Below are 19603 nucleotides of genomic sequence, written 5' to 3'. Positions count from 1 at the left end.
GACTTCCTCACAGCCACCTCAGAAGTCCATTTGCATTAAATTCAGCCTGAGAGGAAATGTTATTGTTCAACTCTTTAACAGGAGCGACTGGGTGACCTCTTACAAAGTCATGGTGAGCAACGACAGTCACACCTGGATAACACTGAAGAACGGCTCGGAAGACATGGTGAGCAACAACAGAGACAATTAAAACTTCTATCTCTTGACATATATTTCAAAAGCAGGCAATTATCTAAGCGCTGTAAGGCTTTAACTATCATTCGTTCTTTATGTAAACACACGTCACAAGGAGCCTTGAGGACTCAGTGTAGCCTGAACGCAAAATGAATTTATACTTCAGAGCAATTATAGAGAAAAATTCCAATCTCCACTGATTTCCAGGCTTAGTACATACTGATGATTCTTGAACAGATGGGAAGCTCATTCCAGCTGATTGTCAGAGCTGCGTCTCTTTTACTTCTGGCTTATGATTTAACTCAGTTGTCAAAAACTAAATACAGAAAGGCCTTGACAATAAGCTAAAACGACATCAATGAATTCAGCTGTAGAATAACACTATTAAGAATCCTATCACAAATAATGAGGCAGATCAAATTTAATAGATATTTTGTTGGAAAAATCATACCCTATTAGCTCCCCACTGATCAAATATTAGCATAGCTGTACTACTCCTTGTCTTGTGATGTCACTGATGTGGGAACTAATGCCCCTACAGTAATTTAGTCCCTGCTACAAGCTTTTTCATCACCCACTCTCCCACTTTTTATGCCAAATGCCAAACTGCACTGTTAGTCTTTCAAAATGCCAAGAGGTGCAGAGAGGAACCATAACCGTGGGCGTTAGAATTTACAATAAAACCCCAGTGGTATAAAGGTTTGGTGACATTCTGCAAGGGCAAAAATGTTTGTAAAAGGGTTATGTGGATCTTTTTTTCACTGTCCTGTGCATGTGCTTTCTAAACTTAGTATCCCAAATGCTTGTTTAACATTCAACACACTGTGTGCTCCTTCTTTTATACTCAGTTTTTTTTATTTAGACATAGTCAATAACCAGGACTAGAATTCTAATCATAGACTGTGCATCGGATGTGGAGGTATTGTCTTTCATGAGGACCGCTTTCAGTAACAATCATATGGTCATTAATCAGCTGCGATCGTGCATGTGAGTGGGAGCGTCGTTTTGGAGGAGCGCTGAGCGTCTCCGAGGGGAGGGGGGGAGGGGTTAGACGGAGTCTTGAGGAAATGCTACATTCAAATTCATGCTAGTTTCCCGTGACTACCAACCCTAGCTTTAATGAAGTCATTCATTCATTACCCCAAAAATGACGTTAAAAAAGATGAAGTGAAGCCAGCTCATTAGTGCCATAAATCTGCATTCTCTCTGATGGCCATCAGGGGGCAACTCAACAGTTTAATTTTACAGAAGTATTTGGAAAATAACACTAATTCTCATTTGTTTTCTTTTTGTAGTATTGACTTTGAATTTTTTCCTAAGTGCAGCTTTCCATTTATTGTCCATGTTGTGGCCCTATTTCAATTTAAATCAAAGATAAAGAAGGTTGTGCTTTAGGACGGGCAACTAGCCGCTACCAACCTGTCAACTGCCAAAGAAACATAGCAAAGCGTATCCATCCTCTTGTTCAAATATCATCAATATTGACTCCCGAAAAAAACAGGTTTGTGAAAGCTAAAATATGGAGCAACAGGCTTTAGAGCAGGGTTCACAGATTTGTGGCGACATCATACTTGCGTACGTTTACTTCTTTGATTTAAGGCTAAATTTAAATTGTCTCAAGCTCTAATAAGTAAATGACTAAAATCAACTGTAGTCTCTTATACACCATCTTGTCTAATGTCTTTGTCTCAGTAGATCTTCACTGGAAACAGGGAAAAGGAGATCCCAGTCCGGAACATCTTTCCAGTGCCCATGGTTGCCCGATACATTCGAGTCAACCCTCAGTCTTGGTTCCCCATCGGCAACATCTGTATGAGGGTGGAGATCCTTGGCTGTCCCATGCCAGGTGACGGGTTTGTATGGGCAGTGCAGATATATAGAAATGATTAAACTGAGGGGGAGAAAGATCAAAGTGATCTGGATTAAAGCCTTTTTCAGGCAGAGATTTACCCTACGATAACATGTTGACCATTGCAGAAGTCTATGGGAAAAAGAATCCTAGTGAACTTTTCCCTGAAATGTAATCAAATCAGTGAGGTGGCCAGTGAAATGTTGAAATTAGTTTGAGATCACATGATCAGTCCATTATCTTTGACCATTGAAGGTACCATACAATGATATTTTTAGCTGTTTATAACAGTTCAGTTGTCTTTTAAGCAAGGTCTTGAATTCAGTTGATTTTTACTTGTGACAGGAAAGCTTAGGAAAGACAGGACGTGAGGTGTTTTTCCGCCTTTGCAGATAGATGCAGAGGTAGAAAAACACCAAAAAAACACATGGCGAGCGCTCCAGAAGAAAACAGCACCAATACACTACACATACAGTATGATCCAGAAACTGACTCTTAACTGGAGTAGGCAACTATTAACATGTTGCAGTTACAACAGCATGTTTCTGAGTGTTATTCCTACTGGTTTGCCTCTCATGTGTAACTTTATTGGTTGGCCCTCATCAGTCGGAAGGCACAAACACACAAAGTAGAATATAGAGCAACCAATGTTTTCTTTTGTCCTCCAGTGAAGGGACAGAATATAGATATTTTTTGTTGCTTTTTGCAACAACTTAGCATGTGTTTACATTACTGTGTCTTGTTTTATGATGTATGCTTTGTGTGTAAGTGTTCTCATATGGTGTGAAAGCTTGAACCTTTACTTTTCAAGCACCACTCAGAAGTGGTGCTGTTCATTTTTTGCATTGTGAAACAGTGACTATAAAAGCTTTCTATTTCATACCGGAGGAATACATCAGATTTAAATACTATTCAACCCTTATCACAGTATATTAAACGTGTGTAGATACCACTACTCAACTCAACTCAACTCAACTCAACTCAACTCAACTCAACTCAACTCAACTCAACTCAACTCAACTCAACTCAACTCAACTCAACTCAACTTTATTTATATAGCACCTTTCATAAATAAAAACATGCAGCCTAAAGTGCTTCACAGAATAACAGAGAGACAGAAAACAACAGCAATGGTAAAATAATAAAAGGCAGGATTATAAATAAAATATTTAATAATGAAATAAAATCAATACAGTAAATTTAATAAAATAAGTAAGAGTGGAAAGAAAAGTTAAAAATAAAGCAGCGTTAACAAGATCAGATGAATACAAGAAATAAATAGATAAATAGATAATTATTTTTTTATAAATAAGATAAATAAATGTTAAAACAACAATTAAAATAGTAATGATTAAAATAATAAAAATAATAATAATGCAGTCCAGGGCTAAAAATAAACTACTCCAAATCAAAAGCTAGATTAAAAAGGTAAGTCTTAAGTTTACTTTTAAAAACACCCAGAGAGCTCACTGTTTTGAAGTCCAGAGGCAGAGAGTTCCACAGCTTAGGGGCATAAAAACAGAAAGCTCTCTGGCCGGCACTTGTGTGAGACACACAAGGAACATTTAAAAGGGAAGCATTCGAGGACCTCAGTGATCGGGCTGGAACATAAAATGACAGGAGATCAGTAATGTATGGAGGAGCAAGGCTGTTAAGAGCTTTAAGAACAAGTAAAAGGGCTTTAAAATCAATTCTAAAAGAAACACGGAGCCAGTGCAGAGTTTTTAAAAGAGGATTTATGTTATCCGTTTTCTTTCTCCTTGTTAAAACTTTGGCAGCAGCGTTCTGAACAAGCTGCAGTTTCTTGAGAGGCTTTAGACACTAGAGGTACACAGGACATTTTTGTAATAAAGGCTTCACTGAATCTGAAACAAAGTGAATAGAGCAGGTGTTCAGGATTTATTGTCTTCATGCTTTTGCCCTTCCTTAATCATTCCTTCCTTTGGTATCTTTGCAAATAAAAATAACCTCATGTAATGTCTAAAAATCCACCTCAATAATAACTCTGTATTTTTATGATTTCACTTAGATCCAAATAATTACTACCACAGGCGTAATGAAGTAATAACCACAGACGACCTGGACTTCCGACATCACAGCTACAAGGAAATGAGACAGGTGAGTCATGGCTAACGGAAAACAGCAGAGCTCATCGGCCCACTTACAGAAACCAAGCTCTTTTTTCTCATTCAGCAAAGTCACCAGCTTTTGCATGGTGCAATAAAACATCCCTTCTAACTGCAGACAAGTTATGTCCTCTACAAGAACAAAGTGTGCAACACTAACAAATGGAGCGAGTGATGCCGCCACATGAAAATGCATTAAGCATCTCCTGGGTTGTGTCATTACTTATTCATATAGTTGTCATGAGCAGTAGTCTGTTTGTACTGAGCAGGAAGACAGCTGTATTTGTCACTGCTAACACTGAGAGTCAGTGCTTGTGAAGGTACAAGTGCTGTGCATCGTAATGGTCAGTAATGCAGCAGCTCCTCTGTTCTAAACAGTTGCCTACAGGTGTCTTAAACTGCTGTTATGACCCACCATGCGAATATATGCTTCTAACGTATGGCTCATTGTTAAACAGCAGTTTCTTTTAAATGAGACTGCCCCAGAAACAAGCCTCCAGGGCTCTAACAGGGAATGAAATGTCTTTTTCTTTACTTTCTGTCTGCACTTTTTAAAGCTAATGTATGTCAGGCAGGGTGTGAAGCCTCAATAGACCTTCACAAAGAAAGGAAGGACTATTTTTAAAAGCTCTTTCACGCTTGACATTTCTTCTCTCCAATCAGGTACATGGTGCATTATCACCCCCTCGACCACAACAGTTTGAATAAGGCTGTGCCGGAACCTCATAGTCCAAATAGCTTTTTTTAGCTTTTCAAATAAAGTACATGCCCCAAGAGAGGAGTGAAAAATACATTTATTATATTGCTTAAGGGCTGTCCTTTCCTTAGATCACAGCTGATTGTAATGTGGCCTCCCTGGGAATACTGATATGGTCAGGCGTTATAAAGGAGGTGCAAAAAGAGAACATTCTCCACATTTTTCAAACAGGAAGATGGCACATTACCTTTGATTACCCTTGCACATCCTGGGCCAAGATGCCTGCTGTACCTTGAATGATTATGTTAGCTGGAGCAGAGAGTTTAATCTGTACAAGCAGATTCAAACACAATCTTAGTAGAAGAAATATAACTTCCCCCAAGTTATGACAAAGTCCCAGGTAAGGCATGTGAACTCTATCTTAAGACAACATTTTCTACATTGATCCCAGTAAAAGCAATCCAGGTGTGTTTTTAAAGGGAGTTTGGAGCGAGAACTCTTCTGCCAGCTTCTGATCATTTGTTTTATGAACAAACCAGACACTTGTGTAATAATTTCCACGGTAAGAATAGTCACGATTCAACCCCAGACTTCATTAAAACACCATCACTCCAGCTTGGTTAATGACTTCTGCAGCAGATGGCAGACAAACCAAACACTGATTTGTGACATGAACACAGTGGCTTTACTTAATAGCTTGTTAGTCCTTTACCAGATGCACTCTCCCTGTCTCTGTCTCCACTCTTAGTTGTAAGTGTTAGTAATGGGTCAGCTCCTGTACGAGTCTGTCTTCACAATTACCATGGCCACTTTCGCTCCTTAACTGGAATGTTATTAGAAAAGGTCTGTGTTGATTTTCTGAAGATTTCCAATAACATGGAGATGATTTTTTTACTACTCTAAAGCCAAAACCAACAAACATTGGTTGAGGAAATTACTGCAAGTTCCAAAACAGCATGCGTTTCCCCCCTTGGCTTGGATTGTTATATAGGCTAATGTTACCCGCTGTCTCCTTTTAATTTAAGAGCAGAAAAGCTTTGCATAACAACATAACAGAACTCAACTTTTTGTATTTTAGTGAGTGGTGTCCAACATGTGACAGATATGCTTATCTGCCAAAATGCTGATCAGGCATTGAACTCCCAGCTGCTCCAAGTCAACCCATGACTCATTTAGCATCCAGTGCGACCAGTATGCATGGCATTTGTTTACTTACACTGTAAGCCAACGTTACACATATTACGGTGTTACAATAGGAACTACAACTGTAAAATGAAGTGAGGTAAAAAGGTTCCATGTTTTGTAGAAATTGTAAAATCTTAAATGTTGTGATTCCATGTCATTTATCAACATGTGACGCCTCTTTATTCACCTTTCACAGCTCATGAAGGTGGTTAATGAAATGTGTCCCAACATCACTCGGATCTATAACATTGGAAAGAGCCACAGTGGCCTCAAGCTGTATGCCATCGAGATCTCTGACAACCCAGGAGAGCATGAAGCTGGTGAGTCTGTTTAACAAGTAAAGGTATACTAGTAACAATATTAGAGACATCACATTGTGTTCCTTAATCTTCCCCCCATTTCTCCGGTTCGTATCAACCTGCTGACCAGGTGAACCTGAGTTTCGCTACACAGCTGGTTCCCATGGTAACGAGGTGCTGGGGCGAGAGCTGCTCCTCCTGCTGATGCAGTTCATGTGTCTGGAGTATCTGTCTGGCAACCAGCGGGTCCGTCACCTGGTGGAGGAGACCAGGATCCATCTTCTGCCATCTGTCAACCCCGATGGGTACGAGAAAGCCTTTGAAGCGGTAGGTCTGCATTAGTGACCTCATATCGCACGCTGGCCTCTGGTGGATAAGGCACAAATATCTGCTCGGCAGGGCTTCTCCTCATATACCAGCCATATGGTGAAGGTGGATTTTGGAAAATGGTTTTATATGTCTTTTATGAGTGAACATAGCAGAGGTGCACAGCCTGTTCTTCAGTAAAATTCCACTGAGACACATGTTGCTGGGCGTGGTCTGTAACCATGTGCAGGCCTGCAAGATTAAAGGCACAATATTAATGAGACAGATAGATAAAGACAAATGAAAGATGTTGAAAGCGACAGAGCTTGGCCTCTGTACAGTCGGTGACATCATGTCCTTTGGTGCCCTGATGTATGTCAGTCTGTTTCACAAAAGCTAATAGTGTCTCTAACAGCTAATTCCCATGTCGGCTTGTTTGAAATTTGCATGAACATGCAGTTAAAGATCTGAACCTATTCAACCCAGTTAGGCTTATAAAGGGGCAGAAAGAAAAACTGTTTCTCGCTCTTATATTCTTTTTATAATTGCCGATGCAAAGTTTCAGAGAGCCTTATCCCTTCTCCTGCAGTACCCACTCTGTATGAATACCAAACTCTACAGTTAAAGGGTTTTTTCAGTCTGTTGTTTTGGCTCTTCAGCTGCTTTAAGGTTAAGTGGGATCTCATCCAACCTTCTGTTGAGACCATAGGAAGCTATTCTGTCAGATAATTTGAAGAAATGCATTTATTGGGATAAATCCCTTGAGATGTGCCATCTCGTTTTAGAGGGGGTCCCTCTCACATGGAAGGCTACCTAGCTTAAGGCTAGTGCTAAAAATTAATAATGGCTCGAACCGTAACCGGTCTGTGTTTGAAGGTATATCGGAAGAACTTGTGAAACAGCTGCATGTGACATCATTGTTACTGTTCTTTTGCACATGCGGGGCAGTTTGGAGCCGCAAACAGTTCACACTGGAATCGGATAAAGGTCACATTATAGATGGTAATGTGAACAGGCAAACAAAAAAATCAGATCTGAGCAAACAATCGAAATTGGGCATTAAGCCTTGCAGTGTGAACGTAGCCTAAGATTAGTTGCAGCATATGTTTTTGGTTGCTATCAAACAATGTGTGTTCTAGCTGATTCCACTCACATGTTATCAGACTCCTAAATGGCCTATTATCATACTACCTTTTTATCTGTACTGTACTTCTCTGACCACTGATGACAGACATTTAAAGGGCCAATAACACCCCTGTTTGCTGCTGCTTGTGTGGACTGCTTGACCTTGTGATTACACCTTCAGTGTTATTATTTCATAAAAAAATGTAGTGATGGAACTCTGTTTTCTCTGCACCTGTCATAGATGTAATACCAATACCCACACGCATCCCATCAAGCCATGAAAAAGTTACCACTAACAACTATCAGGCTTTGAGTTCTCTTGACATTGTGTTCTTTTTTTCCACCAAGGGTTCAGAGCTCAGCGGCTGGTCTCTGGGTCGATGGAGCAACGATGGAATAGACATTCACCATAACTTCCCTGATCTTAACTCTATACTGTGGGAAGCTGAGGCCAAGAAGTGGATCCCCCGCAAAATGTTCAACCATCATGTTCCCATCCCGGAATGGTACCTGTCCAAAAACGCATCGGTTAGTGCGATTCAGTCATATTTAAAACACCTTTAAAGCTGAAATTTCAACAATCGTACTTGAAAGGGATTACATTCTGAGAACTATTGATTTGGTTTATCTATTTTTTCAAACAGTTTCAAAATAACAAATAAGACAAAGAGAACACCAACCAAGAGTAGACACAAAAGTTACAATAATAATATTAAAGAAACAAACCATCCTGACCTTTTTTTCCAAGCTCTAGAAATGAAAGCTGCCTAGAAATACACAAAAGATTTAAAATTAATCCATCATGTCATCATTAGGGAACCAAGACAACTCAGTATTTTGAACATAGATCTCATTTGTCAAAGGTTTTTCTTAACTTATCATATACAATTTATAATAAAAGAAACTGGAACCCATTCTTGATGTATCCTGATGCACTTAACTACTTTGTTCACAGGGGGCGCCAAAATCAATGCAGACTAAAAGTTCCTGACAGGAGCTTTAAAGTACTAACAAGTGGGGGAAAAATGTATTGAAATGAGAATCACAACTCTTAATTCCTGCAGTTTCAACTTAATTGAAAATTCCAAAATTGGTTCCTGGATTTCTTTTTTTGTTTTGTTTCCCCAGCAGACAGGTTTGACATGGCAAACCCACTGTTGGCACTGTTTGCTGTCCAACATCTTCCATAGAACATAGCTGCGTAAAGGGGTGTGCTGGCCCTGACGCAAGAGCAACTAGCTCTAAGAATAGCTCATTTATGTCCATAGAGCAGCAAGACATTTAGTCACTCCTGTTTTCATAAAAGGCCTGCATTTGGGTTCACTGTGGATACAACAATCCCCCCTGGTATATAGGATTTTCACACAATGTATCTGGATGCAAAATGTGCAAATTGAAAGTTGAGCATTTGGGAAACACTTCAAATGCCCAAGCTCACACCAAAGACCAGCACCTGGTGTTTGAAGAAGTTGCCAACGACAGCTGACCAACACACCCTGCTCCACTTAACCAAAATGACAGCTTATTCTGAACGGACAAAAAGGGATACCAAAATAAATTACCTGTTCCATTTTGATAGAACTTCACCCTTACATGTTAACACAGGAGGGAGAAGAAGAATCTAGTAATTGCTACCCATACACAATTATCCAAACAAATAAAAGTTCTGTGAGCGATATTGTGTGAATTGTTTTGAATCAAGATTTGATTTTGAATTGAATTGTGGCCTAAAAAAAATAAATACAATCAAATTGTGACTTAGTGAAGTGAAGTGACTCACGCCCTTACTGATAAGAGGGGTGTTCTATTTATAAAGAGATATAACAGCATCATATTTCAGCCACTGTTTGTGGAATCTTTAAATTAGGATTTATGTTCAGTTTACAGACACATCCTCCCTGGTGACAAATTATAACTCCATGTCCTTGCTTGCACTTCCTCAATTTTAACAAGCAAACTCCCAGTGACGGCCCCCCTTCTCTTGAAAAGGGTGACAAAACCCCCCCCAAAAAAAACCCACCAGCACAGGCATATCAGCACTGTCTATTTTCAGAGATGCATGTGCGTTCGCTATTTGTGACAGGGCTGTCGTGAGCTAAAATACACCCAGCGATCTATTTAAAGCTCATCCTCACGAGCGGTTTGACGTTACCGGGAGCATGGAGTGAGTCACACAGAGCCTCCAGAATAGCTGCTGCAGCTGCAGAGCTGGGATACCCATCTGTGCTCAGGAAGCTGTGAAAAGCATCCTCGCCTTGTTCCCTCGCCTCGCTGACTGGCCCAATCAGAGCTCAGAGACAGGAGGGCTGCTTTGATTATACGAGCCTGAACAGCAGGGCCGGTTTTATCCCCTTTTTGACATTACTTGTACATGTCAAAAATACACAAATGTAGACATGAACTGTGATGTTTTACAACAACACATGCTGGGAAATTGGAACATGGTGACTTCTTTAAAAGTCAATATGTTGACAATTTCTCTTTAGTCTTGAATTGACAATAAATCCTGTTTTTTGTGATACATCTCGTGCTGGTCAGTGTGTTGAAGTAGATTGATAACATTCTCAACTTCTCAGGATAACTATTAGTGATATTAGTTTACAGCTCAGCAGTGTGTGAGTCGTCTTTTTGATAGTGTTATCGCTCCCACGTGAGAGCACATCTCAGTGAAATTATTTTCAGCATGAGGGAGTTAATTTAGCAATTACATCGCTGAGATGATTGCACATATTACATTAAACCCGCCTCCCCTGTGTCCCTGCTGCAGGTTGCCTTGGAGACTCGGGCTCTGATAGCGTGGATGGAGAAGATACCCTTCGTGCTGGGCAGTAACCTCCAGGGCGGCGAGCTGGTGGTGACCTTCCCGTATGATAAAACTCGCTCCCAGGGGGTCACTAGGGAACCGACCCCAACTCCAGACGACCACGTCTTCCGCTGGCTGGCCTTCTCTTACGCCTCCACCCACCGTCTGATGACTGACGCTAACAGAAGGGTCTGCCACACCGAAGATTTCGCCAAAGAAGACGGCACTATAAACGGGGCGGCCTGGCACACAGCGGCTGGCAGTTAGTGTCCAAAGCTTCCTGTGTGTTTTCTCTCTGATCCTGACGCTGTGCTCTGCAGGATTTCTCTGCTCAAGCTCTGAGCCTTTGAGCTCTAGCTTTGTTTAGCACACATGAGCACATCTGCATATTCAGGCCTGAAGCCCTTTGGTTGTTTCAAAGCCTATAAGATTTAGCTCCAAGCATCATGTAAAAATTCAAAGAAAAACAAACAAAGCCAGACTTTCAAATCACCAAAATCTGTGGCCGACAAAAAGCCAGAATTCTGACCTAAGCTGACAACAGCCTTCAGATATGTTTCTCTTTCTTGGCAGGTTTGAATGATTTCAGCTATTTGCACACCAACTGCTTTGAGTTGTCGATGTATGTGGGCTGTGACAAATTCCCTCATGAGAGCGAGCTGCCAGAGGAGTGGGAGAACAATCGCGAGTCTCTTCTTGTCTTCATGGAGCAGGTACAGAGGCAAGGCAGCCCCCGCAGCTCACACATAGACACAGTAATCACAGAAACACACAAAGACACATGCTTTTTAGTATTTTAAAGTTATTTTTGGAATATCCTGATACAGATTTGACCATAACTTTAACCCAATCTCTCTCACACTTTTTTGTTTACTAAAAAGTGCTGTATTGATGCCCAGTAAGCAAATTGGTACAGTATAAACTCAAATGAAGCAAAATTAATTATCCATTCAGGTGATATTTTTAACTTGTTAACACTGATCCTATCTGAACATTCATACACTACTGTGAGGGCAGCTAAATGTGCAGCACTTGAGTCCAAGACCAGTTTTCCTATGGGGCCAATTAAGTGTCTTATCTTGTCTAATTTTGTCTTGTCTTGTTTTACCTTATCTTATCCTATTATATCCTATCTGATTATATCCCATCTTATCATATCATATAATATGGTAGCATACCTAGCAGATGGTATGGTATTGAAGTGTATTGTATAGAATCTTATATCGTATTATATTGCATTGTATTGTGTTATGTCGCAATGTATTGCATCCCAGGCTATGGTATCCTGTCACGATGTATCATACTGTACTATTCCTACACTTCCTACTTTTCCCTACCCTAAAATATCCTACCCTACTCTTACCTACCCCACCCTGTCTAAACCTTCCCTACCCTAGCATACCCTGCCTTTATCTACCCTAGCATACGCTACCTTAACCTACCCTACTCTACCCTATCCCCCATACCCTACCCTTCCATACCCTGCCTTACCCTAATTTGCCTTATCCTACCTTGCCTTACTCTACCCTACCCTACCCCCCTTACCTTACCCTGCTTTGCCCTACCTGACCCTACCCGACCCTGCCTAAACCCTCCCTACTCTACCCTTTCCCAGCATACCCTACCTTTCCATATCCTGCCTTACCCTACTTTGCCCTACCCTACCCTGCCTTACTTTACCCTAGCCTACCCTGTCTTAACTTGGCCTACTCTACCCTACCCTGCCATATCCTAGCCGACTCTGCTTTGCCTTACCCAATCCTACCCTACTTTGCCTAAACCTTACCTACTCTACCCTTTCCCGCAATATACTACCCTTCCATGCCCTATTTTGCCCTGCCCTACCCTGCCTTTCTCTACCCTAGCCTACCCTACCTTAACTTAGCCCTACCTTACTCTGCCTTTCTCTACCCTACCTTAACGTATGTTGCCCTACCCTATCCCACTCTACCCTGCCCTCTTCTGTGCTGCCTTACCCTGCCTTACACTACACTGCCTTACACTACCCTACCATACCCTTACCTACCCCACAATACCCTACCCTACCATACCTTTCCAGACCCTTCTTTATCATACCCATTGGTACATAAACATGCATCCATCAGATGTAGTTATTCAACATCTGACTGATAACAGGGAATAAGTCTACCTGCCTCACTGTGAACCCGTCCACACATTTCCATCATCTCCATAATATAAACTACAGATCCCCAGTTTTTACCTCTAAAGTATACCTTTTGCTAGGCAGTTTAAGTATGTTTGAGTATACAGTCATGTGCAATAAATTAGGACAATGTATGCTAAAGTCTCATTTATTTTGGGTTGATGAGGTTGATGATTCATGATTCAAAATGTATGATTCATTTAAATACTGGCCAGTACACAGAGGATTGGATGAAATTGAAAGTTGCAGAAGTTTTGTCTTCTCAATTCATGCAGGAAAAAAAATCAGCATTCTCAGTTGAACTTCGAGAAGACTTTGAAAGAAGATAAGCTTGTCATCTGCTTATGTTATATTCTCTCTAGTGATGGACTTCAGAGGATCCGCCCCCATGTTGGGACACAGTTTTTGTTGAAATATTGAAGGCATATGAGGAAGAGAGCTATAAAAACAGTCTTAACAGCTCTGTTAAACTGAAGATCATGCATTAAACATCATATCATCACTTCATTTAAAATACATCATGTTGAATTAGTAAGTTTCTGGAGGTAAACTCAGGGTGGTTTCACAAATGGTTAAATACACTGTGCTTTTCATGTGCAGGTGCATCGTGGGATCAAAGGTGTGGTGAGGGACTTGCAAGGTCGCCCAATCGCGAATGCATCCATCTCTGTGGAGGGAATAAGTCATGATATTCGCACAGGTACAATATCTCAATTCACAGACTTTTTTTTTGCATAATGTTTTCAAGCTGCACTAGAGGGTCTCTCATCTTGTATTTAGCTGCATGTGGGTTATTTTCCCCATCATATCTGTAATTTTACACAAGCCTCTAAGCTTATATCTTGTGATCAAAGCAGAAGAGGTTATCTCAGGGCGCAGTGACTCGACTGTCTCTATAATTCAGGTTATCCCTCAGGACTGAGTCACTCTTACAGTAACTAAGTATTCCAGAGTAAGACAGAATAAATAAGCTTAAATAAAAGCAGCTGGTATATTTTAGCAGCGCTGCAGGTCGGAGCCTGACTCAGATCACAGTCAGACAGTGTCTGCTCTGAATTTGACTACTGATCATGCGTCCTAGAGGTAATCGCTGCAGATGCCTGAAAAATGCAACCTTCAAAGCCAAAGTAGTTTTGTTCTCAGAGCGTGAAATCGAATGTCCAAAAGGGACATTAGCTGTTATTATTCCTGGAACTAAGTATAAGTCACAGCTTCCTCTCAGATACCTAAATGTTCTCAGGAGCAGTCAGGAGACATTTGAAGGTATTTATTTATTTATTTTAAAAGTTGTACATTTTCAGCTGCTTTCAATTGGCTTCTAAAATGTTTAAACCTTCACAGACAGACATTTGAAAAGCATTTTGTTCCACAGTCACTGAAAAGCAACAGCAGACAGCTGCTACATCCATGTCGGAAAGATGTTTGTAAGACTGAAATTCAATTTGCTTATTAGCATTTTTTACTGAAGCTTTGTAGGAAACAATTTGAGGAATGTGAGCGCACATGTTCAGCATCTCCTAAGATGGACAATAGAACATTTCATCTGTCTCACTGGCTGCTGAAACCTGTCAGGTGGGCGTTTGGATGACCGAGAGGAATCAACACTGTTGCCACTGCGAATGAGTCAAAGGCTGAAAATACAGCAGGTCACACACAGAGGCAGAAAATCCAACATGACAAAGCAGTGCTATTTATAAAAGTCCAAACAGGAACACACAGATCACCTCCCCTCTGAAAAGTAGAACACAAAGAACTCTTTAATTTAAGGCTTTAGATGAAAACTTGTGTGGTGTCTGCTTTTTGTTACTGCTTTGTAAGCTGTTTAAAATCAGCTTTCTAGGACAACATTAGCATACTGCTGTTGTTGCTAAAAGAGGGTGTGACTGTTGAGTTTGTTGTGATTTACCTTAAACTTCTGTTTCGATGGACCCCTGTACTTGAAAACCTCAGGGATAGAAGGCCCGTTGTTGAAAGTTTCACCACAGAGGGATGAGTGAGTTTGCTTATTCCATGTGCCAACTGCAAAACTACCAAAGTCAATATCCATGAATCCTTTAATTAACCAGAAATACAGATTTTTAATGGTTCAAATATCATATTCAAACATTAGTTAAGCATGGGCTTAGAAGGAACTCTATTATATGCACTAAATTCAGTTTTCAATTCACACACTGAGTTTGCTTAAAACATCAGGCTCAGTGCACAGCAGTTCAAGGTTCAAGATTTCTTTATATTTACCCGTAGGTAGATTTTGTTTGCAGTGAGTCAGCCTCCTTTTAACATCAACACAACAAACAGCACAGGACAATACATGACAAACAAAGTGACAAGGTGCTTAGTGCTTAAAAGGTAACCCTTAATAAAAACAATAAAAACAGGAAATGAGCAATCAATAAGAGCAAAATCAATTAAAAAAAAATAGTAAAACAGCGGTATAATTTCTTCTGTTGCAGATATCACCAAGCAAGTCCCCGCATTTATAATTCAAACAACTTAAATCACTTGAAAAAATCACACACAAAAAACCAAAATCACTCAAAAAGTTTGAAAAATGTATAAAAAGTAATTCTCTAATATTCTTTCCTTCAGTGTGTCAGACCCACTTAATTGCAGTGATTTTATGTGAAGGACATCATTTGAGTCACAGTTTTTGGGGGGAGGCAGTAGCTCAGTCCATAGGGAATTGGCTTGGGAACCAGTTCAAGTCCCGGTATGGACTAAGTTTGGTCAATTGGACCAGTGGCTGGAGAGGTGCTGGTTTATTTACCAAGGTTTCTCCTTGCACAAGGCACCGAACCCCAAACTGCTCGAGTGTGTCCTCCTCACTCTTACATCTCTCCATTAGTGCATGTCCATAGCATGTTTGTGTACGAGTGTATGTCACAAAAAAAATGTGTGTGTGTAGCATGTTCAAAAAACGCCATGGGCATTAATAAAGTACATGTTTCCTCAAAGTTATAATCTTTCAATGGGAACTGTGAGGTTTGGGCGTAGGTTTGGCTCAAGTGGCCCCTAAAGATGAATCCAGCGAGCAATCTGCACAATCCTGCTTAGCCACCACGACTGCAGTGGCGACTAACATGTACTTTATTAATCCCTGTGGCGTTTTTTGAACATGTTATACACACACATTGTTTCTGATACATACTCATACACAAACATGCTGTGGACATGCACCAATGGAGAGACGTAAGAGTGAGGAGGAACACACTCGAGCAGTTTGGGGTTCGGTTCCTTGTGCAAGGAGAAACCTTGGCAAATGAACCAGCACCTCTCCAGCCACTGGTCCAATTGCCAAACTTGGTCCATACCGGGACTTGAACTGGTTCCCAAGCCAATTCCCTATGGACTGACCGACTGCCTCCCCCAAAAAAACTGTGACTCAAATGATGTCCTTGACATAAAATAACTACAATTAAGTGGGTCTGACACGCTGAAGGAAAGAATATAACAGAGTTACTTTTTATACATTTTTTAAACTTTTTGAGTGATTTGGGTTTTTTGTTTGTAATTTTTTCAAGTGGTTTAAGTTGTTTGAATTTAAAATGTGGGCATTTGCTTGGTGATATCTGCAACAGAAGAAATTATACCGCTGTTTTACTGCCACCACGACTGCAGTGGTGACTCAGTGTCTGCTACTGCCTGCTGACTATTACAGCAGAATTGATAGCTGGATTGATAATGTTAAACGGCTACTGATGAAGGTATCGCTATCAGATGATCTTCGCATTAGTTTAGGTCATCATATTAGACATCGGTCACAACAATAACCAGATTACAGATGAGGAATAGAGGAAAAACTTATCTTACATTTACTTTTGTTGATAAAGCTAGTTAAATAACGACACATAAAGTTAGCCATCATGAAGTAACATTTCTACATCTACTGTAATCTGAAATTACGCCATCCCAAGTTTTGATACAATCAGTGTTAACATGCAGATAGTTAACTTAAGCCTCTGATCTTTAACCATGGGGAGAGAGGGCTTGTTCTGTTCTCCAGAATCTTTTGCACAGCTGAATACGTTCAATAGATAAGCCGAAAACAAACCTGCATTCAGTGAAAATAACTGACTTTATATGCTACAAACTTAATTCTCCAGTTCACCACGCTGAATAGTAACCATAAACACGGTCATAAAAATGGTTTTGTTGTGTCTTTAAGCTGCTGATGGTGATTACTGGCGCTTGTTGAACCCTGGAGAATACAGAGTCTCAGCCCGAGCTGAGGGCTACAGCCTCAGCACCAAGAAGTGCGAGGTGGGCTACGAGATGGGCGCCACCAGATGTGACTTCATCATCGGTCGCACCAACCTGTCCCGAATCAAAGAAATAATGGAGAAGTTCAACAAGCAGCCAATCAGATATCCTGTCAGGCGGCCCCAAGCCCAGAGGTCCAGAGAGAGACGTCTGGGAACATCATGACTGTACGAGGAGCAGCAGCAGGAGGAGGAGAAGGGAGGAAGAGTTTAAAACAAACATCTGCTCTGATCAGACCGGGTGAAGTCACAGTGTGGGTTTGGACCTCTGTCAGGTTCCTCCAGAGATGGGATGTGTGTTTAAAGATTGAAAATGTGGATTAATTTAAACAGGATGCGCTGTTTGTTGTTTTGTGTGGTTTGGTTTTGTCCCCGTTCCCAGATATAAGCTCTCTGCGTCTGCTATCAGACATCATCTTGTTTTTTACATCAACTGTTAAAGGTTTTATCCTGTCAGAGGCTTACCTGATATTTTACCCTTTTTCAACTTATGAGAAATAATAAGACATCACCCATGATCTCCCTCACATCAACAGTAAACACCCATTTTAAAGAGAGCAATCAAATCATATAAGGAGGAAATGTTAAAATGAGAGAAGCTTGTAGCACCAGCTACAGCAGAGGGATCTGTTTAGTATCTAACTCTAACCACTGTGAGGAACGGCTATGTGAATCATTATGTACATACTTATTAACTTATGTAACACAGTTATGTAAACCATTACAAAAGCTTCATTACCTGCACTTGTACATTTTTGTGGTGCTTTTTCAAAACCTGGACTCGGTGACCTCTAGTGTGTCACTGATTGTTTTTATACACTTTGCTTTTGACAGTTTATTAAATAAAGACTGTTTGCACATGTTGTAATTGTTCATTCGCTCACATGGAGGAGAGTGTGTTTAATTTTCAGGAGGTGAGAACTTCAGTCAAGCTATATTTGAATAACTCCTCGATAACAGGATCAGATCCGTTGGTTACATTTTATGGATACTGTTTTGTGATTTCCTCACAATGTCATGATGGTTTCTCATTTAAATGGTTGTGTCATATTCTGATAATTAGCAATATTTTGTCTAGAGAACTTATTATTTGTAATTATAGAAACAGTATTCAATTAAAATGTGCATTCATATGATTTCAATTAATATAGAAAATCTCTTTATTTTTAAAACTAAAATACATTAAATAAAAAATTAAAAGTTCATATATGTCATTAACTGAAACTGTATTTTTAAATACTCAATGGATTAAGTTTCCAATGACTACATTTGTACAGATGGGTCTATGTAATGAATCTACATGTTTTACCCCCCCTGTTATGTTGTGGGTCAAATTGACCCATTTTAAAGTTCAAAAATCTAAAAGAAAAAATGGTTAAAAGTATTATTTCGTATTTCTAATGTCACAGTGGATGAAAGGCTAGTGGTATTCAGAGGTTCCTTCCATTTTAGGTTATATATGCCTTCCAAACCAGCTAAATACAGCATCAAAATCTGGGCTGCATGTGACAGAAGAGGAGTTCGTAATTTACAAGGATGTTCTTTGCTCTTCTATTATTAATAAATCCTATTTCTCATTCACTCCTGCTTGATTCAACATCCCTAATGGAAAATAAACTCCATTTCAGTCCCATAACTTAGTTGTAATCATTGTGTTTAATTTGAAGCATCATCTCATTTGATTCCTGCAGTGCTGCGATCGTATCGTGGGAGTGTCGAGGAGGAAAGGCTCTAATTATCAGAGCTCTGCTGGGGCTTTTACAGATCAGCAGCTTCCTCTGACAACAACGCCAGCTATCCTCCTCTCTGGCCAACATGCAATTAGAGGAAGACCTCAACCTCTTATCTCCTCCTCCAAAGGTTACTGAAAAGAGGCTCGCACACAGTCATCATCTCAGAGCATTGGAGGGGAAAATACACATCAGAGCTTGTTAATAGAACCGCGGTTTCCACACCACAGTCAGCGACTTTGAATATGAGGCAGAGGAAATGAATATGCAAGTCATACAAACAGAGGGGTGATGCATTTCAAAAGAATCCAATTAAAAACCACGCTAACTTAAGCCCATGAAAAAAGAAACCCTGAAATTTCTCTTTTTCTTTTTTATTAAAAACCATGTGGAGGACCTTTGTTACAATGGACACCAATGACAAACACTATGTACTAATCAGTTTGAATTTTAAACTAAGTCCTGTATAAAGTGACTAATTGCAAAAGCACAAATTAGAATCAATAAAACAGCTAAATGCCTGCAAAACAAATCAGATACTTCCTCTGTTGTGCTGCTTGTTTAATTAAGCAGAGTGAAACCCTGTTTGAAAAGTTGCTGGATAACAAATAGGCTTTGGTTTGCAAATCAGCTACATCATTATGTTGCTTTTGCATATAATTGAAAGGAAAAGGAGCTAAGTCTTTACAGGAGTCGCAAGAATTTTCCACTTAAAATATATTCCTGAATTTCTCCCAATTTTGTGAGTAGGTTGCTAAGTTGTTAAATGAACTTTGAAGAGCTCTGTGACATACTGAAGAGAAGCAAGCATTACAAGGTTAGCAAGTGCAGCAGACATCCATTTGGTTGGTCTTGACTAATGTTCAGAAAATTTTAAATGAGCTAT

The 19603-nt window shown here is 40.1% G+C and overlaps 1 protein-coding gene across 4 annotated transcripts in view; it reads left to right on the top strand.

The window, feature by feature from the left end:
• cpxm2 (carboxypeptidase X (M14 family), member 2) overlaps positions 1-17850 on the top strand; it is a 55385-nt gene extending 37535 nt beyond the window's left edge. For all 4 annotated transcript variants that reach the window (XM_034707162.1, XM_034707161.1, XM_034707164.1 and 1 more), the window contains 10 exons: positions 82-166; positions 1870-2020; positions 4053-4141; positions 6228-6351; positions 6461-6657; positions 8110-8289; positions 10529-10826; positions 11138-11277; positions 13329-13428; positions 16894-17850. In XM_034707162.1, the coding sequence (XP_034563053.1) occupies positions 82-166; positions 1870-2020; positions 4053-4141; positions 6228-6351; positions 6461-6657; positions 8110-8289; positions 10529-10826; positions 11138-11277; positions 13329-13428; positions 16894-17153 (1624 nt within the window). In that variant the 3' untranslated portion in view covers positions 17154-17850. The remainder of the gene's footprint in view (positions 1-81; positions 167-1869; positions 2021-4052; positions 4142-6227; positions 6352-6460; positions 6658-8109; positions 8290-10528; positions 10827-11137; positions 11278-13328; positions 13429-16893) is intronic.
• Positions 17851-19603: the final 1753 nt, after the last annotated feature.

Source organism: Notolabrus celidotus, chromosome 18, assembly GCF_009762535.1.
Source record: "Notolabrus celidotus isolate fNotCel1 chromosome 18, fNotCel1.pri, whole genome shotgun sequence".
NCBI lineage: Eukaryota > Metazoa > Chordata > Actinopteri > Labriformes > Labridae > Notolabrus > Notolabrus celidotus.
The sequence above is the reverse complement of the archived record's forward strand: the minus strand, read 5'-3'. Positions and strand labels throughout refer to the sequence as shown.